The sequence below is a fragment of the Mus musculus genome, chromosome 19, assembly GCF_000001635.26.
Source record: "Mus musculus strain C57BL/6J chromosome 19, GRCm38.p6 C57BL/6J".
NCBI lineage: Eukaryota > Metazoa > Chordata > Mammalia > Rodentia > Muridae > Mus > Mus musculus.
In genome coordinates this window covers 48,686,822-48,710,893 of record NC_000085.6, presented here as the reverse complement: position 1 = coordinate 48,710,893, position 24,072 = coordinate 48,686,822, and the positions used below count along the sequence as shown (strand labels likewise).

At 40.3% G+C, this 24,072-nt stretch overlaps 1 protein-coding gene across 1 annotated transcript in view; it reads right to left on the bottom strand.

Annotated features, from left to right (window-relative positions):
- Window positions 1-24,072, bottom strand: part of Sorcs3 (sortilin-related VPS10 domain containing receptor 3) — a 599,481-nt gene that overhangs the window by 94,612 nt on the left and 480,797 nt on the right. Inside the window, exons 9-12 of the mRNA NM_025696.3 lie at window positions 16,894-17,073; window positions 6,530-6,676; window positions 4,883-4,985; window positions 251-327 (exon numbers count right to left, since the gene is read on the bottom strand). Coding sequence (NP_079972.1) covers window positions 251-327; window positions 4,883-4,985; window positions 6,530-6,676; window positions 16,894-17,073 — 507 coding nt within the window. The remainder of the gene's footprint in view (window positions 1-250; window positions 328-4,882; window positions 4,986-6,529; window positions 6,677-16,893; window positions 17,074-24,072) is intronic.

Sequence of the window (24,072 nt, the reverse complement as noted above, 5' to 3'; positions counted from 1 at the left end):
CTGTTACATACATTTTGCTGAAGGGACTATATAACCAGCCAACACAAGGCAATGTTTTCCTCTTCCAGGTCCAGGTCTCCTCCCACTCACCATGACCCCTCTAAGCTGCCAGTTAGATCCAGTAAACTGGATAGCTCCTTCAAGACTTTTCAACTACAAAGTCACAAGGAGCCTAGGAATCTGCAGGAAGCCGAGATGTTGGCAGACTTTCCTCTAACCATTCCCCCTTCTCTCGGAATCTTCTGCTCACCTGTCTCCATGTGTTGCCCCCATCAGAGGAGATGAACACACCGATATCCGTATAGGAGAGTTCGGAGCCAATATTACCTGAAACATAAAATGATCTTTTGAAATTGTCAGGAAGCTTATGTTTTAAGTGTGCTCAGGGTTAGAGGAGGAGCATCAGAGTAAAGGTTCCCGGAAGGATGCTTATGGTTAATTCTTGAACACTTTTTCTAAAGATCGCCTAACAGTAAAAATCCAGAGCGGGGAAAACCCATTATGAGAAAAGCCAGTGAACAATGTGACACAAACTCATTTTTACACAGTAGGACTCGGGAACTAGATATTGAAGAACATGAGAATTATTTACTCTGACTACCCAGATTATTTCAAACTGCTCATGAGTGGTGTACAATGACGCTGGCAAAGTGCCCTGTCTGCTTCTACTTTTAGGGTAGCCAGGCCCATTGCACACTGGACAGGACTATAGGTTGGGAAGCTAAGCAGGGTCAGCAGGGGGCAGACAGGATCTCAGTTAGTGTGAGTGCACCTCTAAACAACACACACTAGGGTGATGCTTCAGAGAACTGGTTCAGTTTACTGGAGGGAACAAAAGCTATTTAAACCTTTGGAGGGGAGTGATTAGGGGCTATTGCAGTGAGTATATATCACTGGCCTGGACCAGGGTGCTGGAGATGTCTCATTTGCATGAGGAGGAATTCTAGGCACTGCTGGACATGACCTTATAAAGCCTGTAACCAGGACAAACATCCTTTTCCCTTACAAGGTAAAAATAAATAAATAAATAAACAGTCCCCTAAACATCTAAGAGTTCATCATATTGGTTGGTATTTTTTTCATTAAACATAGTAGAAAGGGAATGTTAGCTCCCACACATCTGTAACCTAAATAAGAGCACAATAAAAATGCAATAATGAAAATGTTAATTGAGCTCCTGACATTTAATACTTCAAAGTGAGAAATTAAAGCCAGGCTCTACAGCTTGTCAAGCTCCCATCAGACTCAAGGAGCACACAGCTAGCCAACTTGTTTTGACACTCTAGCTTCCAAAAATAACCCCGGTGCTTAGGGCTCAGGAAGTAGGTGTAAAAGGAGAGGGAAGAAGCGCTGAGAGCCACTGCAGAGATAGAAATCTGTCTGGAAATTCAACTCTTTAGGCACAGGTATAAGGGAGAGCAGCCAAAATGTTCAAAGAAAAAAGGTGGAGAAAGTCATGGTTCCACGGTCACTACTGGGTACACTGGTTAAAAGAATATGGTAGCTATATGTTCTGTCAAGTGTACAGTAATCCATTAGATATTTCAATAATGTCTACAGAGAAAAATGGGGAGGGAAAGAGGAAGGGATGGAGGGAGAGGAAGAGAGAGCTCTGTATTTGCCATGGCCCCTCATAATCTATTCTATTGCTTCTTAACCTCATTAGACATTGGTTCGGATGTTTCCAGCCTCACTTTAAAGGCCTCTCTAGATGGATTTGACAGTTCTGTGATGATAAGAAGGCTACTTCATAAAGTCTGTATTCAGAAGTATCTTCCATCATCTGAAGAACATCCTAAGAAACCAATTGTAGGGACCAGAAACTAGGTTCTGGATTGAGCAACAGAGTAGATGCTTCCAGTGTGATCTTATGCTTGGCTGTGTTCGGTATTGAAGTGACGCCATTGGCAATTCTAACAGCAAGAGATTGGGTGATGTCAGAGAAGGAAGACCTGACTAAAGGGTTTCACTAGCCAAGTGAAAGGAAGAAGGTTAGGAAGCATGGTTTCTGAGCACACTGGAAGGTACCATAGCTATAGCTGTCTGAAGGGCATCTAGGAATCAGGAAAGAGGCACAGGAAAACAGGGATATTTCTTACCAACAAGTTAGTTTGTAAACAAACAAGATTCTACTGACATTTGAGGTAGCTTTCTTTACTAAACTTTCTTTTGTCTGTTTCCTGTCATTACAACCATTCTTGGCTCCTTCAACAATTGTGAAATAAAGAGAAAGAATTCTGGAGCACTCTGGGTTAGAAATGCTTCCCCAGATGATGGCCAAAGGTCCTATACAAACAGGGATGCCAAGAGCTCAGTAGAAAAACAAAACAAAACAAAGCAAAGCAAAACAAAGCAAAACAAAGCAAAACCATATATAGCCAACTGCATGGAGAAATGGGGCAGCATGAGGTGTGCGTGTTCCGAGTTTATAGGAAGCAGTGCAGGGATGGGTTAGACATGGAGGTGGCACAGTTGGTGGCTTGTGAATGGTGTTTGATGGTTACAGAATCAACTATTTTTCTGCAGTAGGAACAATTGTGAGCTTGGCCATGATGTTGCCTCCCATTTGCTTTCTGTCTCAGAATGTGTGAATTGAAGAGAGCTGCCATCCTCTCATCTAGCTCACTGCTCTATAACCAAGGAAAGGAAGATGCTTTTCAGACTATACTGCTGTGAGCTATGGAGTTGCAAGTTCTTCCTTAGTAGTAGGAGTCAATGCTCAGGATATTGGAAATCCTAATGCTTCTGGTAAAAGTCACCATTAGACTCTCCAGATAGGTCCTCAACAAGAGGTGTGAAGGAACCCCAGTGCACTCATTTATCCACAGTTTCCTTGAGACCAGTTCTCAAGACAATGTGAGAAGGGAAGAGTAAGTAGGAAGGGTGGGAGACAGAGCCCAGAGCTTCTCAGGCAGAGAGAGGGAATAGAAGCATGAATGGAAGGTAGGTATTTAAAGAACACTCCCCACCCCCTTGCACAGCAGTGAAAGCCAGGAAAGTAATGGAAGCTGGGTATGCAGAAGCAAAAACCAGCATGTTAGTTATCTCAGGATCTTGTTGTCTATTTCTTAGCTCTCCAACTACTCCATGGCAGGAAAGTAGCTTCCAGAGTTTATGCGCAAGGGAAAGAAATTAGTAAATCTTGATATATATGACTAAATATTCAAAAATAAACATTTAATGCTTGAATGCCTGCTAACTCATTAAAGACATAGCATTAGACTAATTTACAAATGATTGGGGTCCATACCCTGTCACCTACTCTGAGTACTGTGCCCATTCTTATAGATGGGTCTTCTCTATATATTCATAAGGAAGATAACCAGTTCTGTCTTACAAATGGGGATATGAAGTTCAGAAGTTAAAAACTAAGCCAAACTCACCATTCTAATAAGTTTGTGTCAGAGCTAAGCTTAGAGAACAGGATAACAGGCTCCTGAATTGTATCGCATGTATGATGTAAGCATAGAATTATGGGTTCCATTGAAAGCGAAAAAAAAAAAACAAACTACCTTCTTCTCCTGCATAAACAACTTTGACATCAAGAATACAGGGTGATGGTAGCTATCTTATGCAGAATAGCCAATAGATCTTGAACATTCGAAAGCATTTGAAATTCATCCCTTCATTTAATCCTAAATTTAGCTATGTTAGCTCTATTATCCCCACTTTGCCAACTAAAACACAAAAGTTCAGAGTGGTTGAGTTGAGCAATATACTGGGCTGTCATTAGAAACATTCAGATGTCTACTTTGATCTGTGACCACTGTTGCCAAGTATATATTCTGTTCCAGCCTTGGGTCTCCTGTAGACTTTGATAAGAGGCAGATAGGCCAATAGCCCCTGACCTTGATGCACTAACTCATGGACTTTGGGTGTAGGTATCACTCAGCTCACTCTCTGGTGCTTCTGAGAACAGTGATGTTAGTCATCCACACTGAGTGAAGTGAAGCTGTCTGTGAAGGCAGCAGGCTCTATTAGCCACTGAGTTTACTAAAGTGCTTGGTGACTGTTAGTGATTGAAAGTTGATTGGATTGGAGCTTTGGAGGAGGAATCCATTTCTACAAGAACAGGGGATCCAGAAGTAAGAGTAGTGGATTGGTGGAACAGGACTGTATATCCTCAGAAAGTCAATGTGAATTCCTGTGCTTTCATTAGGGCTGGGGGTGGGGCATGCTCCCTGATACCAGAGCTGTAAGTGCTAAGATTAGAAGCCTGTCTTACTTTATGTAAGTACAATGTATTCCTTAAAAGGTGTATGCAAATCAGATGCATGCTAATCCAGGTACATTCCCCAGAGACTTTCATTTCATCTGAGAGCTGCTGTATCATCACTTTTGATTGATGCTCAGTGGACAATGGCTCCAATGTTGCAAACTCAAGTTTTTCTGCCCCTTCCCCCAGGCTCTTTGCCAAGTGCTTAATCATGTGTAAACAAACCTTTACATGCGCCAGAGACCTCCTGATTAAAAACAGCTCTGGGGTGAAACCTTCTGTAAAGTATCCTCTGTGTAAAGAGAAAACTGCCCTTCCTGATATTTGGAGAGCTGGGAAGTTTGTACTGAGTGTTTTCTCAAACTAAGAATTCCATGTTACAGTCTCTCTGATCAGTCAGTTGACTTTGACAGGAATGCTGGCCTTTCACTAGATGCAGAGGACCCCTCTGGGACTTTGGGACAGGATGAATTAACCTAGAAGCTAAGACTGTCCAAAGCTCTTAGCATCTCAGTTTCTTAGAATGGGCTTTGAGGATTGAACAATCTTGCTCATTTTCTGGGAAGTTTCCATCTAAAGCTCAAATGAATCCATGACCCACGAGAATGCCACAAACCTTATCCCAAAAGCCTTAGGTGAAAAACAACTACAGAGAACTTTTCTTACCCGTGGCAACCACAAGTCCAGGCGCTGTGTCCTTGCTGGAGATTCTTCCAGAGGAATATGGGTTTTCAGAGAGCTGCAGATGCAAGTGTAGGGAACAGAAGGGCTAAAAGGAAGAAGAAAATAGTTTAATTTCAAGAAACTCAAGCCATACCCTTGCCCTGCATGATAAGAGGTGCTGCAGATAGGTATCATCTAGGGACAGCAGCAGTGTGGATGCTGAACTTCAGACCCATCTGCCTGATGAATCCAGCATTTTATACATTAGAAGTTGTCCCAAGTATCACCCTAGATCCTTCCTCCCTTTTACTAACCTAGTATCAAATGCCCTCTTCTGCAGTCAATCTAGCCTTCAAGGTCTAGTTCATGGCTAGCTTTAGGAAGCCTAGTAGACCCTACCTTCCAAGAGGATGACGAATATCTTCCAGATATGATAGGAACCATCAAACCCAACAGAATGAAGTGGAAAACTACCTGACAAAGTCCAGGTTCTCAATAAGTTTCTCACACCATAGTCTGCATCTGTGTTTGTGTGTTTTAAGCCTACTTATAATTTTACTTAGAACATTTTAAACCATGATCTGAAATTCACTGAAGACTGGACTCATTTCCATTTACTTTCCTATGCCTATGCCTAGTATAGAAACGGGTTTGGTGATATATAGAGATAAACCTATAAAATAAAAATAATTATGACAAAGACAAATTGAGACATTGAGAAAATTTGATGAAGAGAGTAAGATAAAGAATCATCAAGTTTCAACAGGAGAGAGAGAGAGAGAGAGAGAGAGAGAGAGAGAGAGAGAGAGAGAGAGAGAAAGAGAATCAACCAGTGATCCCATGAGCTGTTCCAATGAATAGGCAGACATTTGTGTGACTTTCCTAGAAGCCAAACTAAGGCCACAGAAAATACTAAACAAAATAAAGTGTAGAATTCGACTAAAACTTACAAAATGGTAGTGGCTTAGTGGCTCTTTCTAACTTAGACATGATTTTAACTAGATTTTTCACACAATCTCTAGAAGTCACCTGGCTAATAAATCTCTTTGAATATATGGAAGAAGACAATTTTGTCTCAGGATAAACTCAGTCACATATCTAAGATATAAGAATGGCTTCTGGTGCAAACATCCACTAACAGGGACCTGATGGTTTTATTAGGGTTAATTATCTTTACATCAAGGCACCTTGAAGCAAAAATGTCATCTTACACATCATGTCCCCCACTCTTTCTGCCTTGACATTCTCATAGCAATGACCTTCAAAAGCTAATAGGTTAACTGACAGTTCAGTGTAGCCTGACCCTGCTGGGCTTCCTTGCTTACCATGGCATCCATTCAGCACTGACAAATCTATCAGTTAACATATGAGTTAGCCCTACTGAGTCCTATCTAGCACTTTTATTAATAAACTCAGGCTCATTGTCCACATATTTATTTTACTATCAGCTGTAGGACATTGTTTCTTACAAATGAAAACCTGTGCAATTGGTCTTTCAGTCAATCCATGTAGTGGTCTGAGCTTACAGCCCTGTGCTCCTAATATTGCTCAACACTAGACAAATTCCAAATGAAGGAAAAGAGCCCTTGATACAATATCCCCAGGGGAGCTACCTGCCCTGTGAACTCTACATAGGGCTGGAGAACTGACCAGTAAACAGTGCACTGGGCTTCCTCTCAGGTCCACATCTGGAGCTTGCAGGAGACGCCAATCCCTGCCTTTGTTGTAAGTGATGTATGTCTTCACCTGGTCATCCACCTTCTTGTTTGCCAGGAATATCCCCTTGATACCTGCTACCTAGGAAAAAGGTAAGAGATGGAGACCCATGTTGGGCCAAGGTGGTAGCCTTGGAGACACCCTGAAAGAATCACTGGTATCTTAAGTAGGGTATAAAAGGAATGTCATAGTCTCCAAGGTTTACCTCTCAAATCCTTACATGCCTTCTCTTTTACACATCAGATTCTCCTCATCTTGTCTGTCTTTGTTCTTTGTTCCATAGACTATTATCTTTAGTTAACTATTAACAGTTCCTCTTATAATGACCAAAGACTTTACCCTTTCCAGAGACAGCTGTGTTAGCTCAAGGGATTCTAGTAGACAGATTTGGAAGTCACCAAGTGAATACCCTTTATGGTAGCCCATTAATACATCTTAGAAATGACGTCGATATTATGTGGCTGATGATCCAACATAGAAAGCTGATATCAATGCACATCTCTACCTCACTGTATGACATGGTATAGTTTACATATCATCTTTTAGATGACTTTAAAATCAGATCAGTGGTTTCTCTCTTTTTCCCTGGTTGGCTGACAAAGGTCCTATGAGATAATGCTGAGTTCTCTTGCCAGAGTTCCTAATGTATTGGGATTTTCATGCCCTTGATATTTTGAAGGAATAAAGGACAGCACTATAAAACAAGTAGCCGGAGTTCATTTATCAATTAAATGCATCCTAGGCTAAGTGAAAATTCCACTTGGACTTTTACTCTACATACTGAAAAGGAGAAAGGATTCTTAAGATGGCAATCTCCTTCAACAGAAAGTGATTGGTATAATTGCCAGCATATTCCAAAGCCAAAACATAAACAACATTTTGTGTGTATCTGTGGGTGTAATAAATAAAATTGTGTATGTGTGTTTGTTTGTTTGCTTGTTTATATTAAAAACAAGGTAGAGTATGTGGGGGGTTCTATTTGTACTTGTGTGCTACATATGCACCCAAGTAGAAATTGGACAGAAAGACAGACAGACAGACAGACACACACACACACACACACACACACACACACACAGTTGGATAGCAGGTTTCTGGATGTGTTTGATTGTCAACTGGGCTATATTTAGAGTCCTTATAGAAAGGTACCTCTGAGTATACATTTAAGGATGTTTGCAAAAAGATTTAATAGAGGAGGGAATAGCTATACTGAATATAGGGTGGTGTGATTCCATGGACTAGAGACCCAAACTGAATAAAAAGGAGAATGTTAGCTCGTCATTATTCATCTATGTCTGCTTCCAGACTGTAAACACAGCACGACTAGCCACCTCACTCTTCTGCTGCTCTGACTTTCCCATCACGAAGCACTGTCTTTCAAATTGTATGCCAACATAAATATCCTCCCCCCCCCATTTCATTTTCCAGGTGTTTGTTACAGCCACAAGAAAAGTAACCAGCACACTGGACAACACTGAGATGTCTCACATTTCTAAGTTTCCCTATCTTGTGTTCTTCAAGGATCCTGGTTCATTGACATTCACTGCAGCTCCAAAGCAACACTAGTGGGAGGAAAGGAGAAGTTTCACTAAGGGAGGATTTTTTTTTTCTCTTCTCCTAAATGACATCCTTTAGTTGATGAACTAAGGGCTTTTTATAGTTCGTTTTTGTAGTAACCTGACTGGCCTTGGAAGAGAATGCCAACTCAAATAAGACAAACAAAAATATCTCAAACAAAGGGACAGAGGATGTCAGGAGGAGAATAGAACTATCAGAACAGGACAGTACCAGATGAAACTGACAATGAGCCAGTGATAGATAGAGGGAATGATTGCACTGTTACCTTGAACTGAAGGTAGAGGCAGAGAAGCTGTGTAAAGATGATGGCACTCAGAATGCAAGAGGCATGGGTCCCTAGATGTACCCTTCCTTTCTTGTCGGCTTCCAGTCAGTGAACATCGGGAAGACTCAGATCTCACACATCCCCAAGCAACCTATGTCTTTTTTTAAGGTTAATTTCATTTATTTACTTGTCTATGTGAGGGAGATTATGTGTGGAGTGTGTACATAAACCAGAAAAGGGCACCAGATCCCTTGAAGCCAGAATTGTACTCATTTTCTTAGTGCCTGTCTTGTTAAGTGATATTGGTATTTGAACTACCATTGTCAAGACTGTAAACATCTCTCCAACACCCAGCCTTATTGTTTAAGATCCACTGCAAAGCCAGGCAGTGTTGGCGCATCCCTTTAGTTCCAGTACTCAGGGAGGCAAAGGCAGTCAGATCTCTGAGTTCAAGGCCAGCCTGGTCTACATAGGGAATTCCAGGACAGTCAGGGTTACATAGAGAAACCATGTCTTGAAAAAGAAAAACAAACAAACAAACAAAAATCAGTAACAACAAAATTGATTGCAAAAGATGCTGATTAAGTCTGGATGTTTTATAGTTCCTCTAGAGCAGGCAATTTTACTTTCCTTTCTGTAGATCCTCCTACCAAAGGGAAACCTTTTTGGTGTTCTTTCTATCCACCAAACTCTCTCCTAAATCAGTTGCCCTCCTGCAACTCACACTCAGGGCTGTGCTGTTCACTTCCTCGTAGAGCATAGACAGGTCTGACTCTGAGTCTATGACACACTGTTGCTGGGGAGTGCCTAGAACATTCTTGTCTGAGAACAGGCATGTAAAAACACACGTAGGATGAGCATGGTAAACAAACAGAATATGTTTGTTCCAAATCCCACTAAGATGGGAAATTTTTTTTTTGAGTCACACAAAAATTCCTACAGTTAAAATAAAGTGAATGGCGACCAGACATTGTAGGAAAGAGGCATTTCTGTGGAACTCTCTGCACTCAGCTCTGAACTTGCCTCTCTTGAAGCGAGACACAATACAACAGCAATCTCCTGAAGTGTCCTGAAAAATTGAGGTACATTCCATTTGTGTGTGGATGGTTCCTAATCTCTGTGTCATTTCTGGGGTGATTCGTGGCTTCGTGGCTTGTGTAAGCAAATGGATGACCAGTTTGAGCCATTGAGCCACTTGAGCCACTGTGTCTTTCAGGCCCAGAACTTGTACAGTTTGGTCGCAACCCAAGTTAGAAATATGTTCATTCCAGATACCAATATTCATGTCCAAATCTATGTGTTTGGAGACATACATGTGGACATTTTTCTGATAGCATACCTCAGCCACATGAAGTGTATCAGAAGTAAAACATGAGATCCATGGTTTTGGGCTTCATCTGAAGAGGAGGCCCTTAGCATACTATTAACTGTAAATATTCTTTATCGCATTGTTGGGTGAAATCACTTAGCGTGCCTGCTGCTATTGTTCCTGAAGGTCCAGTGAGAACCATGTGATTGTGCCCATGGGTACAAGTGGCTGTTGCAGTGTGGCCTTCTTCTTTGTGTATAACATGATCACTGTCTTAGAGTAAAGGTTTCCATGGCAACTAATTGAGGCCAACACAACAATAAGTAGATGAATTGCAATGTTAACAGACCAATCCTGGAAGGAGGAGGATGAAGACAGACCCAAAAGACTCTGATCTGATATCTTAGCCATTGTCCTTGCCCCCCACCCCCAAGCCTTCCTATAAGCACAGTAATCTTAGAAGACACTAGAGTACTTAGGAAGTAGAAGGTTAAGTGAAAGGTTGCCTCCATGATGCCCTTTGCATGAGGCAATCATGTATGATGAAGTAGAACTTTCTGGTGACACAGCTGTTCCAGGGAACATTCATGTTCCTGGAGGCAAACTTTCACCAATGCCATAAATTCACAGGCTCACCAAGTTGGACTTTGATGGACTCTTAGTTTGGATGACCTAACTGGCGTGACAAAACAATTGGTTTCATCACCCCAGGAAAAGTTAATGCAATAGTATCAGGCTGACAATTCCCTCTGGGAATCAGAATGAGGTGAAGAGGGACATGACTGCAGGTCCCTTGGCAGATCATGGTGTCCAGGCGGCATGGTCATCTGTTAGCCATGTCCCTGGGACCTCAGTGAAAGAAAATGAGGGATCTGCTGCGAAAAAGCAATTAGTCTGATCTGCCGTGGGCTGTCCCTTGCATCAGAACTACGGGAAGGGTCTGACCAAGGTTATTGCAGGGGAAAAGTCCCTGTGGAGTTTATAAGCAGCCATCCATCTGGACTAAGAACGGTCACTGAAGGTTATAAAAGCAGATAGAATGGAGGACAGGCACTAGAGACAAGTAAGGCAAAGAAATACCAAATAATAGACAGAGAATTGGGACATAGGGGAATCACTCAAAGAGTTACAGTTTATGTGTCCATATATAGAGATTTCAGCAGAGTCACTAGAGAAGTGAGAAATAAACCTCCCATGATAGAGCATCCAGACTGTAATCAGAATGCATATGAGCACGTGGGTGTGTACACACATGTACACACACACACACACACACACCTGATAGTACCAAGTGTTGAGGAATGTGTGAAACAATGACAACACTCATATCCTCAAGATGAACTGCCACTTTAAAATCACACTGATGGCTTCATGAACATATATTTAATTTGGCAATCCTACCTTTAAGTAAAAGGTAATGTTTCTGTAAGTATTTACAGATGTTTGCATCACAAACATAAAAAACTGAAAGCAACCTAACTGCTCTCTAGCTAATGAAGAATAACTGCAGCATACTCACAGAATGGAATGCTACTCAGCAATAATAATGAACATATGCTGATATAATTCACACTGCCTGTTATGTACCAGATGACTCTCAGATGCATTCTTCTAGGCCAAGGAAGGCTGGACTCCAAAGCTTACATCTGATATTATGCCACTAAGTGTCATTCTACAAAAGACAAAGCTGGAGCCTTGGAGAAGTCAAGTGGCCATTTCTCAGACATAGAGGTTGATGCAAAAGTTGAGTACACACCAAAGGACATTAAAGTGGGGACTCTGGGGAATGGGTTCCTTCCACATCTTGATTGTAAACTTAGTTATACAACTGCAGGCACATACCAAAATCCACAGAACCATATACCAAAGGCTGTATGCCTTATTGCATATCAATTATGACTCATAAAAACTGTAAAAAGCACAAAGGTTAGAAGGAAAAACTTGACATTTTAGCCAGACTTACATGGATGCTTTCATATATAGCATCACAGTATCCTAGTTGTGTGATGTGAGCCAAGCCATTCAGTTTATGTGACCCTTAACTTTATAGTGATCTTGGGAAACAATGATCACCACACAGAGAAATAAGCAATAGCATATCTGTGAAATTCACCATGGATGCCATTGGCCACATATGTTATGTAGGTATGTCATTAGCCATTGAGAGTAAGAGACTATTTTCATTTTATTTACTTTTAATCAATATTAATTCAAGTTGATAATCAATTTGGCTTCTGCTATGTGACTCTCCTTTGCCTATAATTAATTTTATAAACTTTAACTATAGATCAACTTCTTCAGGAAAAATTTACTGCATGAGTTGAGGTGAGATGGAAATATAAAATATAATCTGGAGTTTTCAGACATTCTGAAAAATATAAAATATTTCATGAGCTTTTTTTTCTCTTGAGCACATACGAAACACAAATAATTTGTATATTTTTGCTGAGATCGAATGCCTTACTATTTGGCTTCATCTGGTTATTTTTTTATTTTTAAAACTTTTATTGCCCCCTCTCTTTTCTTTCTGCCACTACTTTTTCTCTCCCTTCCAATAAAACCTCTTCCAAGTGGAAAAAAAATCTTTTGTTATAATAATTTTGAAATCTATATGTAGATTGTGGGGTCTCACTATATATCCCTACCTAGCCTGGTGCTCTCTGTATAGATCAGGTTTCCCTCACTTACAAGGGCTGGGACTGAAAGCATAACCACAATGCCAGAAATCAAGTCATGTATTTGTTGTAGTTTACAGTGTTGGTCTAAGGTACTGATGCTAAAATGATGGTGTTGCAGGGAGTTTTAAGTTGAATACTTAATAGTAGGGGAAAGCATCAAAGAAGGTCCATCAGAACAAAAACTCTTAGCTCAACTCTGGTTTCTGAAATGAATATTTGTGGGTTTTTTATTTTTTTAAGAAATATGAAAATAAAACATACTAGAAGACACTGTGTGAAAAATTGTCAGAATATAAGTAATGACACACAAAATACTACATTCAACGGTTCGCTGTCAACACTAGCCTTGTTTTAAAGGAGTATGCTGTTGGCACCTTACAGAAGAGACTAATAATTATTTGACCATCAAACACTGCTTTCTCTTCTACAAAATTACATCAGTGGACACTGCTTTCTCTTCTACAAAATTACATCAGTGGATATATTGTTTTTAGAAGTTGGAGTTAGAGAATAATTAGCAACCTAACTTGCATGGCTGTGGATTACTGCACTAGATTAGGTCTCAAAATTGTATAAGCCTTTTCTGGTTAGAGGAAGTTCAGTGTAGTTTGTCTACTGCCTTCTCCAAGGAATCTTGGTGCCAAGGCTTGCTGGGGACATCCATCCAGTTATTTCTCTCATTGTCTTCTCTGCACTGTCAAGCAGCATAAGAGGCTCATGGGGAAGACTGAATACCAGCAGCTTTAGATGGTCAAAGTGGACCCAAACAACCCAGTATCGGCAGTTTCCTAAAAGAATCTTTCTTCTCTCAGAGTAATCTTTCTTCGTCATCATCAAAGTAGCTGTGATGCCTTATTACATTATAAAGCCACAAATTTACTTAGATGAGCACAGGTGTAAATATTTGTTGGTAATGTAATTGTGAGAGAAAAAAAAACTCAAACCCAGTGTGAATGCCCACTGCTATACTGAGTATGTGTCAAGTCTGTGCCACCAGCTTACAACCCATACCCCACTGTTCCACAATGCCTCCAAACCTTCCTTGAAAACGGATCTCCACTTACTGGACTCAAGCTCCCTAAAACCTTTCTCTTGGATTCAGCAGTCGCTAGCTGAATCCAAGTCACCTTTGAGTTGCTACAAATTTCTCAAGTTAGAATTCAACCTCCTTGGGTGTGATCCTACAACTCAGCAGAACGATGCTTCTAATACAAGGTGGACTCTGGAGTCTACCTTAGAGGTATTACATAGACCTGTCCAGTAGGTTGCCATTATTGCATCAGACCTCATATCACCAGACAAAATGCATTTGCTTAAATTGTAAGTATCTGGCTGAATGATACAAGAAATATACTGCCTTTCCCAGTTGCATTGCCCAAGGGCACTTGAAGTCCAAAAGAATTATATTCTCTTTGCTAACTGTCCATATGGCTCCCACTCTCATTCTCTGTGTTTAAGAATCTCCAGTGAAGAAGGTTAAATCCTAATGACCCCTAGAGACCAATTAAATTGAGCTTGATCTCCAAACCACAGAAACGTATCTCCAGGTGCAAAACAGCCCCATCCATTACAAATCTTCAATATGGTCATGGTCTAGATAATGTCAGGCTCCAATTTATTCACTCATTATTAAATGCTTTCCATAACCTGAAATCTAATCAATTATCCAGTTTTCACCTATGTCCCTGACAAGCATTATTTCGTACAATTTGGATGGCTAGCATACATTATCAAAAATTTAACCTGTCTGCCTTGGTTCATTCTATCCTTAACAATTGGGACAGATTACGCTTCTCCAATACTTCCTTCAGAGGGTGTCAATAGGACTGATATGTCAGAAAATATGTCACTCTGAGAAAAAGAACTGGGCATATACAGCTGATCATGTTCTCCCTTGGTTTAGGATCTACACGAATAATTCATACATGCATACTGTACCTCATTGCTGTTCATAATTACACTTCTAGGGAGGCATGTTTGATTCACTATTTATTCCTAGGACTTTTAAGTTGATACGTTAAAACACAATCTCAAACATAAACAAACAGATAAAAAGACTATGACCTCCATTTGTTTTATTGCTCTCTGCTTCAGTTAGGGCCTAGTCCAGTTCAGATGAAACAGATAAATTGCTTACTGACCCATTCAAACCCCAGCCAACTAAGTCCAAGCTCCCAGAGGATTTTGTCAAGAGTGTGAACACAAAGTATGGTCATGATCAACTGTGGCCAAATTGAGTGGAAAGCAGGCTCACAGAGCTTGCATTAAAGATATTGCCTTAAGTAGTATGGCTTTCTTCTCAATAAAACCAGTAACACCATGCATTTTTCCCAGTGACATTGAAACACAAGACTAACTTCAGTAGTGAGAAAAAAATGACATGGATCTGAGTATTCTTCATACTGATTCATGCCCTGCTTCAGATCAGCATCTCGAGGTTCTAAATCACCAAGGAGACCCAGGCTCCCTGAATGAAAACCACAATGGTAAACTCACCCATCGTGTCAAGAGCAAAAATGGAAATATAGTGATTTCTTCCTTCTTCCTTTTTTGTATCTATCTATCTATCTATCTATCTATCTATCTATCTATCTATCTATCTATCCATCCATCCATCTACCTACCTACCTACCTACCTACCTACCTACCTACCTACCTACCTATTTAGACAGGTTCTTTCTATGTATCATAAACTGGACTTGAACCCATGATTCTCTTGCCTCAGCTCTCAGAGTGCTGAGATTAGAGATGGACACCACGGTCCCCAGACAGACCTTCTATTTTTTATTTTTATTTTATTTTTTTGCTATGAGGTCATCTATAGCAAGGTTTATACTCTTTGATTTGGATGAGAGCCTAGGGGCATGGATATTCATTCTTAGAGTCTTCTAAATCTTGGGGATATTCCTCTAAACTATACCCAAGGCTGTAGCTTATTGTTAATAACGAAGGTATATTTCTGTCTCTTGATTAGATTAAAGGTAAAGAACATAAGTTTCTCAAAGTTACCTATACCCCATAGACTTTGCTGCCAGTCTTTACAAATCTAGGAAGAAACTTGGATATTTCTTCAAATAAGCCTTCTTTGTTAGAGAGATTTTTTTTTTAGATTTGCACAAGATAAAGGCAGTGGGTACCCCAGCATGCATGGGGGCAGGTAACACAATCCCCCAGCCCTGGGTAGGTTGCTGATGACACAGAATGCCTGCCAGGAGAAGGAGATTTGATTGAGTTTAAGAATGTAATATATTATACCTTAACCATGTTCCAGTAGATGATCCTGTACTTGTGCAGTAAGGGGCAGCACTAAGTGGATTCAGTAAAATATAAAAAAAGGTAAATAAACAATTGAGATATGAAGTTGGGAATGGGATGTGAGAGTAGAGACATTGTAGTAGCTAGGTGGTGAATAAGTAGACAATTCAGATGCCCAGAACTTGGACCAACATTAACCAGCGGATGCCACAGGGCCGTGTAGGTACTGAACCTTCTCTTCTGTTTCCACTCCAAAAGCCACATTTGCTTTGACAAGAGAGAAATCCACCAGAGCACAGCTCATCCCGCTAATCTGAGAGCCCAGCCAGAGCTGAGCTTGCTAGTCACCACCTTTGTGAGTTTAAGCACCAGCCAGTTTTCTTTTGGCATATAAGGCACACTCTACAAAATTCAGCCCATTATATCCCTAGGATAATCTGATCATTTCACCACTTTTCTTTCTAGAACTGTCAAAAAGTCATACCTGACTTTAAAGTCATAAGGAAACAACAAATATCTAAGGGTCTGGAATTTTTGTCTGATTTCTGGATTTCCTAGGGAAAGTGTCCTTTTAACTGGGTATATATACATATACATATACATATACATATACATATACATATACATATACATATACATATACATATACATATACATATACATATACATACATACATACATACATATATATATATATCATATCAAGGCAAATTTTTCATTATACCATGTTGTGGCATTTACTCTTTTACAAGTTTTTTTTTAATTTTTCCTTCTTTTCCTCTAAATTATGTTTATAAGAATCATTTTAAAAATCATTTCTGCATGCACATAGCATTCTTTTTTTTTCTAGAAAGGTATATAGCAGCCAGCAATGGAGTTTTGAAAGGCTCCTTAAGACATCATGTATGCCGTGTGCCTTTAGTTCTGGCGTGCTCATACATGTGCAAACACTGACCTTACAGAGACGGTGGATCCCTTTCACACAGCATACTGCTCACCTCACACGAATATTACCAGACAAGCACTTGGACCTTTATTTCTCTGGCACTGGAGTACAAAGAGGTTACATCCCTTGCCTCGAAATGCAATTGCCACGTGAAACAGCTGCGGTCAAACACGGGAGTATAGTACTTGTGCTTTATAAAGTCAAAAAAAAAAAAAAAAACGTAAAAAGGAAAGGTCAATCCAGGGAGGGAGAATTTGGGCTACATACCTCATATAATTCAATAATGATGTTTCCCATTAGACCTCGGCTGCTCTTAATGTTCTCCATAGCCAGGGTAAAGTAGATCCCACGTGTGTCTGAGATGTAGAGGTTGTAGGTGTCATTCTGGTTCCATTCTTGGACGGCTGCAAACACTTGGTTCTCATCGGTACTGATAATGTGCATGTCCTATAATGAGACAGATGGCCCATGAGAAGGTAGAGTGCCGTACCTCTCTCCCCACTGGGACCTCAGGTAATTCCTGTGACTTGTGAAATGGTTGAGGAAAATCTTGAGTTATAGGCAACGTTAAGCAGTTCGGTGTTGGACCGAGGCTATAAATCGTGAGCATCACGATTTCCGTTCCTTGCTAAGTGACATCAAGATGGCTGTAAGGGGCTTTAGTGGCCATCATTTCCCGTGGATCCAAGGGATTCGTCCCTGCTCATTTTTTATGTTTATGTCTGAAATGTAGTGTTAGTGCTAACAGAGGCATCTAGCCATCTAGGAGGACACTCAGACATGTGGAGCAGCAGGCCCCATTCCATCTTTTGATCTTCACTTATGGTTTTAAATCTTGCAGCTCAGTGCTTTCCTTAAGAATCCTCAGTATCAAGTGGGTGGCAATGATGCAATTAGGTCCTGCCATAGACCTCCAACCTCACGTAACACATGGACACGAGTCGCTTAATTGTGTCCAGGAGTTCTATGTGTTATCTAAGTGAAGCTGATAGAGAGCCTGCTGCAAATGAGATAAAAAAAAATTATGCTTGGCCAGTAATCACACTCAACCTGGAACTTGGTGTCCTGGGTCTTACTCTAAGCACTGCCACTATGAGACAAGTGGCTGACGTATGTATCAGCCTCCACGAATTCCAATTTTCTCCCCAAGGAGTGAAAATAAAAGGACCTAGTACTTGGGCTCTATTCTGTCATTCAATTTTTTTTCTGATTAAAAGTCAAATAATCCAATGATAGAAATAGCATGATTATTATCATTTTCAGGAGCAAACTAAGGCACATAGAAGCTCATCAAACTGCTCCAAATTGCATAGATAGTGAATGACAGAACCAGACTGTGACTATCTGAGGGTCTGATTGACATAATGGTGAGCTTCATTTGAATGTGTAATTTCTAGATCAGTGATTTTTTTCTCTCTTTTTCTTTATTTATTCTTCTCTCATATATTACATCCCGACCTCAATTTTCCCACTCTCTACTCTTCCCCCTTCCCCTGCTGTCTTCCCTCTCCCAGATCCCTTCCTCCTCTCTTTCCCTTCAGAAAAGAGAGAGAGAGAGAGAGAGAGAGAGAGAGAGAGAGAGAGAGAGAGAGAGAGCGAGCGCTGGCCTTCCAGGGAATTCAACCGAACATGGCATGACAACTTATAGTAAGTCTAGGCACAAACACTCATATCAGGGCAAGTTATCGATGATTTTACACTAGCAACCAGTACAGTAAAGACTGATTGCAAATGTCAGTTGGGCCTGTATGAAAACCTGATTCTCTAGGCTGCTAGGTGGATGTGGCACCATTAAGGTTTCCACCCTGCAAAAAAATCTATATTCTAATGCTCTGCTCCTTACAAGGTAGCATTACATTCACAGTCCTTGCATTTGTTTTAGTTTCTAATCCTGGTCTGTATTATTCCTAAAATCCAGTTGAATGGTTCACAATTCAAAACTAGTTTACAAAAACCATACCACATGCACTCAAATCACTGCATAATAATGACACATTCAAGTCCATACCAAAAAAAAATGCATTTTTCAGGAGGACATGTTGGCACAGTTAAACATCTGTTTAAAGTGATGGTATTAAAATGCATAAATACAGTGTGCATGCCATGTAACAGGTCACAGATGGAGAACCACACTTGTATCTGTGAAGTGCACTGGTAGCAGGGCAGCAGCAGTAACCAGGGCAGATAGCAAATTACTAATCAGCATGGTCTACCTTTCCCAGAATCCATTTCAAGTTGAAAGAGCAACAGGGTCTTCAATGTCAGCACTGTAGTCAGCCCCTCCCCCATCCTACTGAGGAATATGCCATATGATCTTGAAAACTGGAAGGCAGAAAAAGTAGGCAAACACATTCTAGACATTTAATTAGAGGTCATTTGTCAGTAGCCTCTAGCCTTGAACCTTCTAAGTCATTTTGACTCAGGCTTAACTTGCTCATTGGTGCTTGTATGTCTTGTAGAATTACAGGTTCCTGCTGAACTGCTTTAAAATAGAAAGAAGTTTTACTCCTAAAATCCCTCGGATGAAACGCGTTGTGTAGATATGGAATGAGTGCCCAAGAACCCAGTAGGAGGGGAAAGAGCAGCTGCAGGAAAGCCGAATTAAATTCACTTACCCTGATAAAAATGCAATAGAAATGCTTGAGGTTTTCCCAGATGTTTTGGTCATAAAAATGAATGAGCTAAGTTATTTCAGACTAAACTAATGTAAAGTAAGTGGAAAGAAAGCGACTTAGAATAGCATGGAACGGCCAGGGTTAGAGGCAACCAGCTTTACTGTGAGTGTATATTAGGAAAGTGCTATCCTGTGCTGTGCCAATTCATGAGCAGGTCCTCAGCCTCCAGCATAAGAAGCTAAAATATCTCTCATGTATTGCCCTCCCAAGGAGTACTTCGTGTGTCAGTCATTCAGATGACAAATGACATTACTGAGATTTAATCAAGAAACTAATACTTTAAGCACCATGTTGCTGAAGATACAACTTCAGTGTGATCAAAATGACTTACAGAGCCTCATCAAATTTGTCATTATTCTCTCATTGAAGAGCCTTTGTTATACTACAAAGTACAATGGTTAACACTAATAGTCAGCTACAAAGCTATAATTACCTGGGGGGGAACAGACCTCTGCACATACCAGTGGTAGGTTATGTTCTGTTAGTTAATAATAGAAGACTCAGTCACTGTGGGTGGCACCATTTCCTGGGCTGGAATTCTGGGTTGTGTAGGAAAGAGAAAGTAAGCGGAGCACAAGCAGATTCTACACTTTGCTTCTTAACTCTGTGTTCAGTGTGACCAGCTGCTTCATTCTCCTGCTACAAGGAACTGGAATCAAATTATGAACAAGGAAACCCCACTTTTCCATTAAGTTACTTCTACCACGTCATTGTCACAGCAATAGAGACAGCAACTAAAATGTGCGCGCTAGCCTTGATCTCCTGAACTCAAAGCATCTTCATGCTTCATCCTCCTAAATAGCTAAGAGAGAAAGCCCTATAGTTACACCTGAACAAGTCTTCTAGATGATCCCACAGAATCTCTTTGAAATGTTTTTTTCCAAGCTTGTTCAACTCTCCAATATTGTAACGTGACATTGTCACTTACAAGGTTCTCATTAAAGAACCCCACAATTGAGTCACAATTGTAATAATGTCTTAAGCAAGTTCACAAGGTCTTAAATTGCTTTGGCCACACCATAGCTGTCATATGGTGCATAGAGCCATGGGCCACAGGTAGTTCATGCTTGCATATTAACTCTTTCTAAATAGTTCATGTTAAACAAGTCAACAGATAGTAACCGGAATATTAAAATGTTAAGAAAAAAATATAGTATCAGTTAAAAATCACTCCAACAGGGTTCTGGACTATCATGAATGGTTTGTTTAATGGAGCTACCTTAATTAAACTGCAAAGCAGCTATTACTTTCTTGTTTGCTGATTCTGAGAACGTGTGGGAAGAGAGACGGTGATAAAGGGAGAACACAGAGGAAGGGAACTATAGTAAGAAACCATTGAAAGGGAACCTGGCTAACACTGCAACAACTCAAAAAGCCTCAGAAGAAGCACATATGTTATTTGGAAAGCATTGATCAATACTACCCCCTGCCATTTTAATGGTAAGTGATTTGAAAAATCATATTTTTGAAAACATAACAAAACAAAATCAGGGTCTTCTGAAGCAAACACTAATGAAAATACTTCTGTGTTCCTTCCCATTCTTTGTTTACTTTTGTTTACTTGTTTGTTTGTTTGTTTGTTTTCTAATATTCTGGGCCTCTTAAAGGTTTACATGAAACACCTAAATGATTAAGCATTTTGCACCTTCTGGGGCACCACACTGAAGGTAGGAAGAAGAATAAAAGATTAACAAAGCTACATCAAAGAAGATGTCTGCTTAGGCAGATGCCCCAATGAGGAAGACAGCAGGTTCTTGGATCTTCCCAGCCTTAACTGGAGGCTACACTAAAGCAGTCAATTGAGAGAGTGTGAAACTCTCAGGAACACAGGTTAAGGGCTCTGCACATCTCCTCATGCAAGGGGTAAGAGTAGAGAGGCTGCACCACAAAGGCCTTTGTGCAGCACATCTAACCTTTATTTGGCAGGAAGTAAGACGTGCATGAAAATCTGAACTCTGGAAATAGGTTCTTGTGCTGTCTTTGTCAAATGGGTTGGTGGCCTATTAGAAAATCTATTGGAGAGAACACATCGACAGGGTTTGACTTGCAAAACTGGCCTCTTTATTTTTAGATTTCATGTGTTGCATTTGTAATTAGTGATAAAGTAATCACACATAATTAATTGTTTATTGTCTTCCTCTCTCATTGAACACTAAGCTTCCAAAGAGCAAAACCCCTCGTATTTATGACTTTACCTCTAGTCCTTTGCAAAGAATTTGCTGTAGAGTGCACACAGAACGGAAGTTTACAAAGTAAATAATGGGGTGTGAAAGTATCTAAAAACAATGATGAGGCACAGGGAATACAGAGCAAATACTAACTCAGGTCTGGGCTTCTTAAGCAAGGCCTGTGAGAGGCTGCACTCTGAATAGGCAGTTCAGTAAAGGGCTTGGTATTGGTGAGAGATGGGATGTGGTTGTTCATGAAGTCATTACCAATATAAACAAAAAATGGATGTAATTACTCAGAGAACACACAGATTGAAAGAATCTAAGAAGCTTTACTCCTAAGAGAAGGGCATACAGAGAAGGGAAAAGCATTAGTACCGGGCAAGGGGGCATTATAGCAACTATTCCAGAAAGCCCGATGAAAAGAAGGGTAGAGATGTAACAGTAGGTGTGACACATAGGTGGTCATTCCTAAAGGTGGCTGCAGGATTTTCCAAGTCGCATGGAATACATGGATGGGAGGATAGGGGACAGCTAGCAATGCATAGATGACAGAGTGGGAATGCGCTAACAGATTAGGACTACACAGAAATCCTTAAGAACAGTGGCTGTGACCTACCAGACCTAGGTAAGGAGACAAAAGTTAATATCCTTGTCACTGTTTTTATAATAATGTTAAGGAAATAGCTTCCACCCCTGCCTCATTATTCACAATGGGACTAACTACATCCTATTGACAAATGACTGCATACTCCGACACAGATAAGGAAAAGCTTATTGCAAACTCTGATATAATATCTGCAAGTACATCAGAAGGAACTGCTTTTGTTTTGTTTCATTTACAAAAGGGTTTAATGTATGCCAGACTGGCTTCAAACCCAGTGCATGGCCAATGCTGGCCTAGAGCTACAGATCCTCCTGGCTCTACTTCCCAAATGTTTGAATAATATGCATGTAACATCATGCCTTGCAGAGAATTGCTTTTAAATTTCTTCTTACGTGTTCTTTTTATTCTTATATAGTTCAGTTAGTTTTGTTGCATGTGTATGTGGGTGTAATATGTTTTTTATGCGTATGTGTATTCACATGTATGTAGAAGCTTGTGTGCTAAGACAAGAATTTGACTTCAGACATCTTCTTCCTCAATCACTCTATACTTGTTTACTGAGACATGGTGTTCTGCTAAACCCTGAATACATAGTATATTTCGACCAGCTTCCTTAAGGGGATTCCCTGACTCTGATTCTCCAAAAGCGGGATTGTATGTGAGCACATATAAAGATGCTGAGAATCTGAACTCTCACACTTACATGTCAAGCACTTTATCTACAAAAGTTTTTTCTGAAACCTCAATATTTGCTTTAAATATATATATATATATATATATATATATATATATATATATATATATATATATATTAAAAAGGGACCGAGTGTGTAGCAAAACATGGAGATGTCATGACCAAGCAACTGAAGGAGAAATTTTCTTTGAAGTCAAGTGATGCTCTGAGATACTTTAGGGTCAGACAGATGGCTGCCCCTCACTGCATTGTTTGTCCAAGTTCTCAACTGTGTGTACAATCTTGAGGATGGGTAAAGTTCAAAAGGAGAGGGCAGTAAAAAAGCCAGATTTAAGTTTGGTCAAGCCAAATTATTAGGTGTTTTGTCCAGCTAATTAGTTCAGCTAATCGCATACGAGAGCAAGAATATAAATGTAGCCTTGTTACAGAAAAACAGGTCAGACATCTTAGTCATACCAAGTCTCCTGGAAAGCAATTCTTTGGGGAGAAGCCCCTCTCCAAACACAAAATGGAGGTGTATTCCTTAACTTTGGCTGTCTTCCAGAATAATGGGGTTCAGGCAAAGTTCTGGGGTATCACTAGAGCCCAAATACTTTTAGGGGAAAAGAGCAAACAGAAATCTTTCTCTTGTAGAAACAACTTTTAGAATTACAACTTAAGAAAAAATTTAGAACCTAAGGGAACAAAAAGTCTCCATCAGGTTCCCCATGGTCCATTGACAGCCTTAAGCAATATGGAGGCCAATGCTGTTGGAGACACAATTATACCCTAAGCTTAATCTGCATAGCAGGCAGGTTGAGGACATTGGTATTATCTTCCCCTCACCGTTGTTCCTTAAATTTACTGAGCATGTTACGCTGGACATGCCATGAGCCATTCATTGACACCTCACAAGGTTTCAGTGTTGCTATGCCATTTTGCTTTGAGCAGATCCAGGCTCCTGGGTAAGTGGTTGAGCTTGAAGGGGAATTTAGGGTTCTGCTCAAAAGTTCAACTGTCTTTTCCCTGCTATATTTCTTATTCTCTTCCACCGTGCTTTCTGATTGGCAGGTAAGTGTCACACCTACGGGGTGAGAATCCCTACGCAGAGCTCAACATGGGAACTACAGAAGCCTAGACAAGCTACTCTTCATTTTAATAAATCTGCTCATTATTAATGTCATTCATCTCACCCTCTGCAAAATACTTGAAAGTCAAGGTATGCATGTTCTGAACAGATAGGCTGTGGACAGAAGCAAGAGTGGTCGTGATAACAGGAAACCTTTCTATCATTTTGTTTTTACCCAACACTTCTAACAGCAG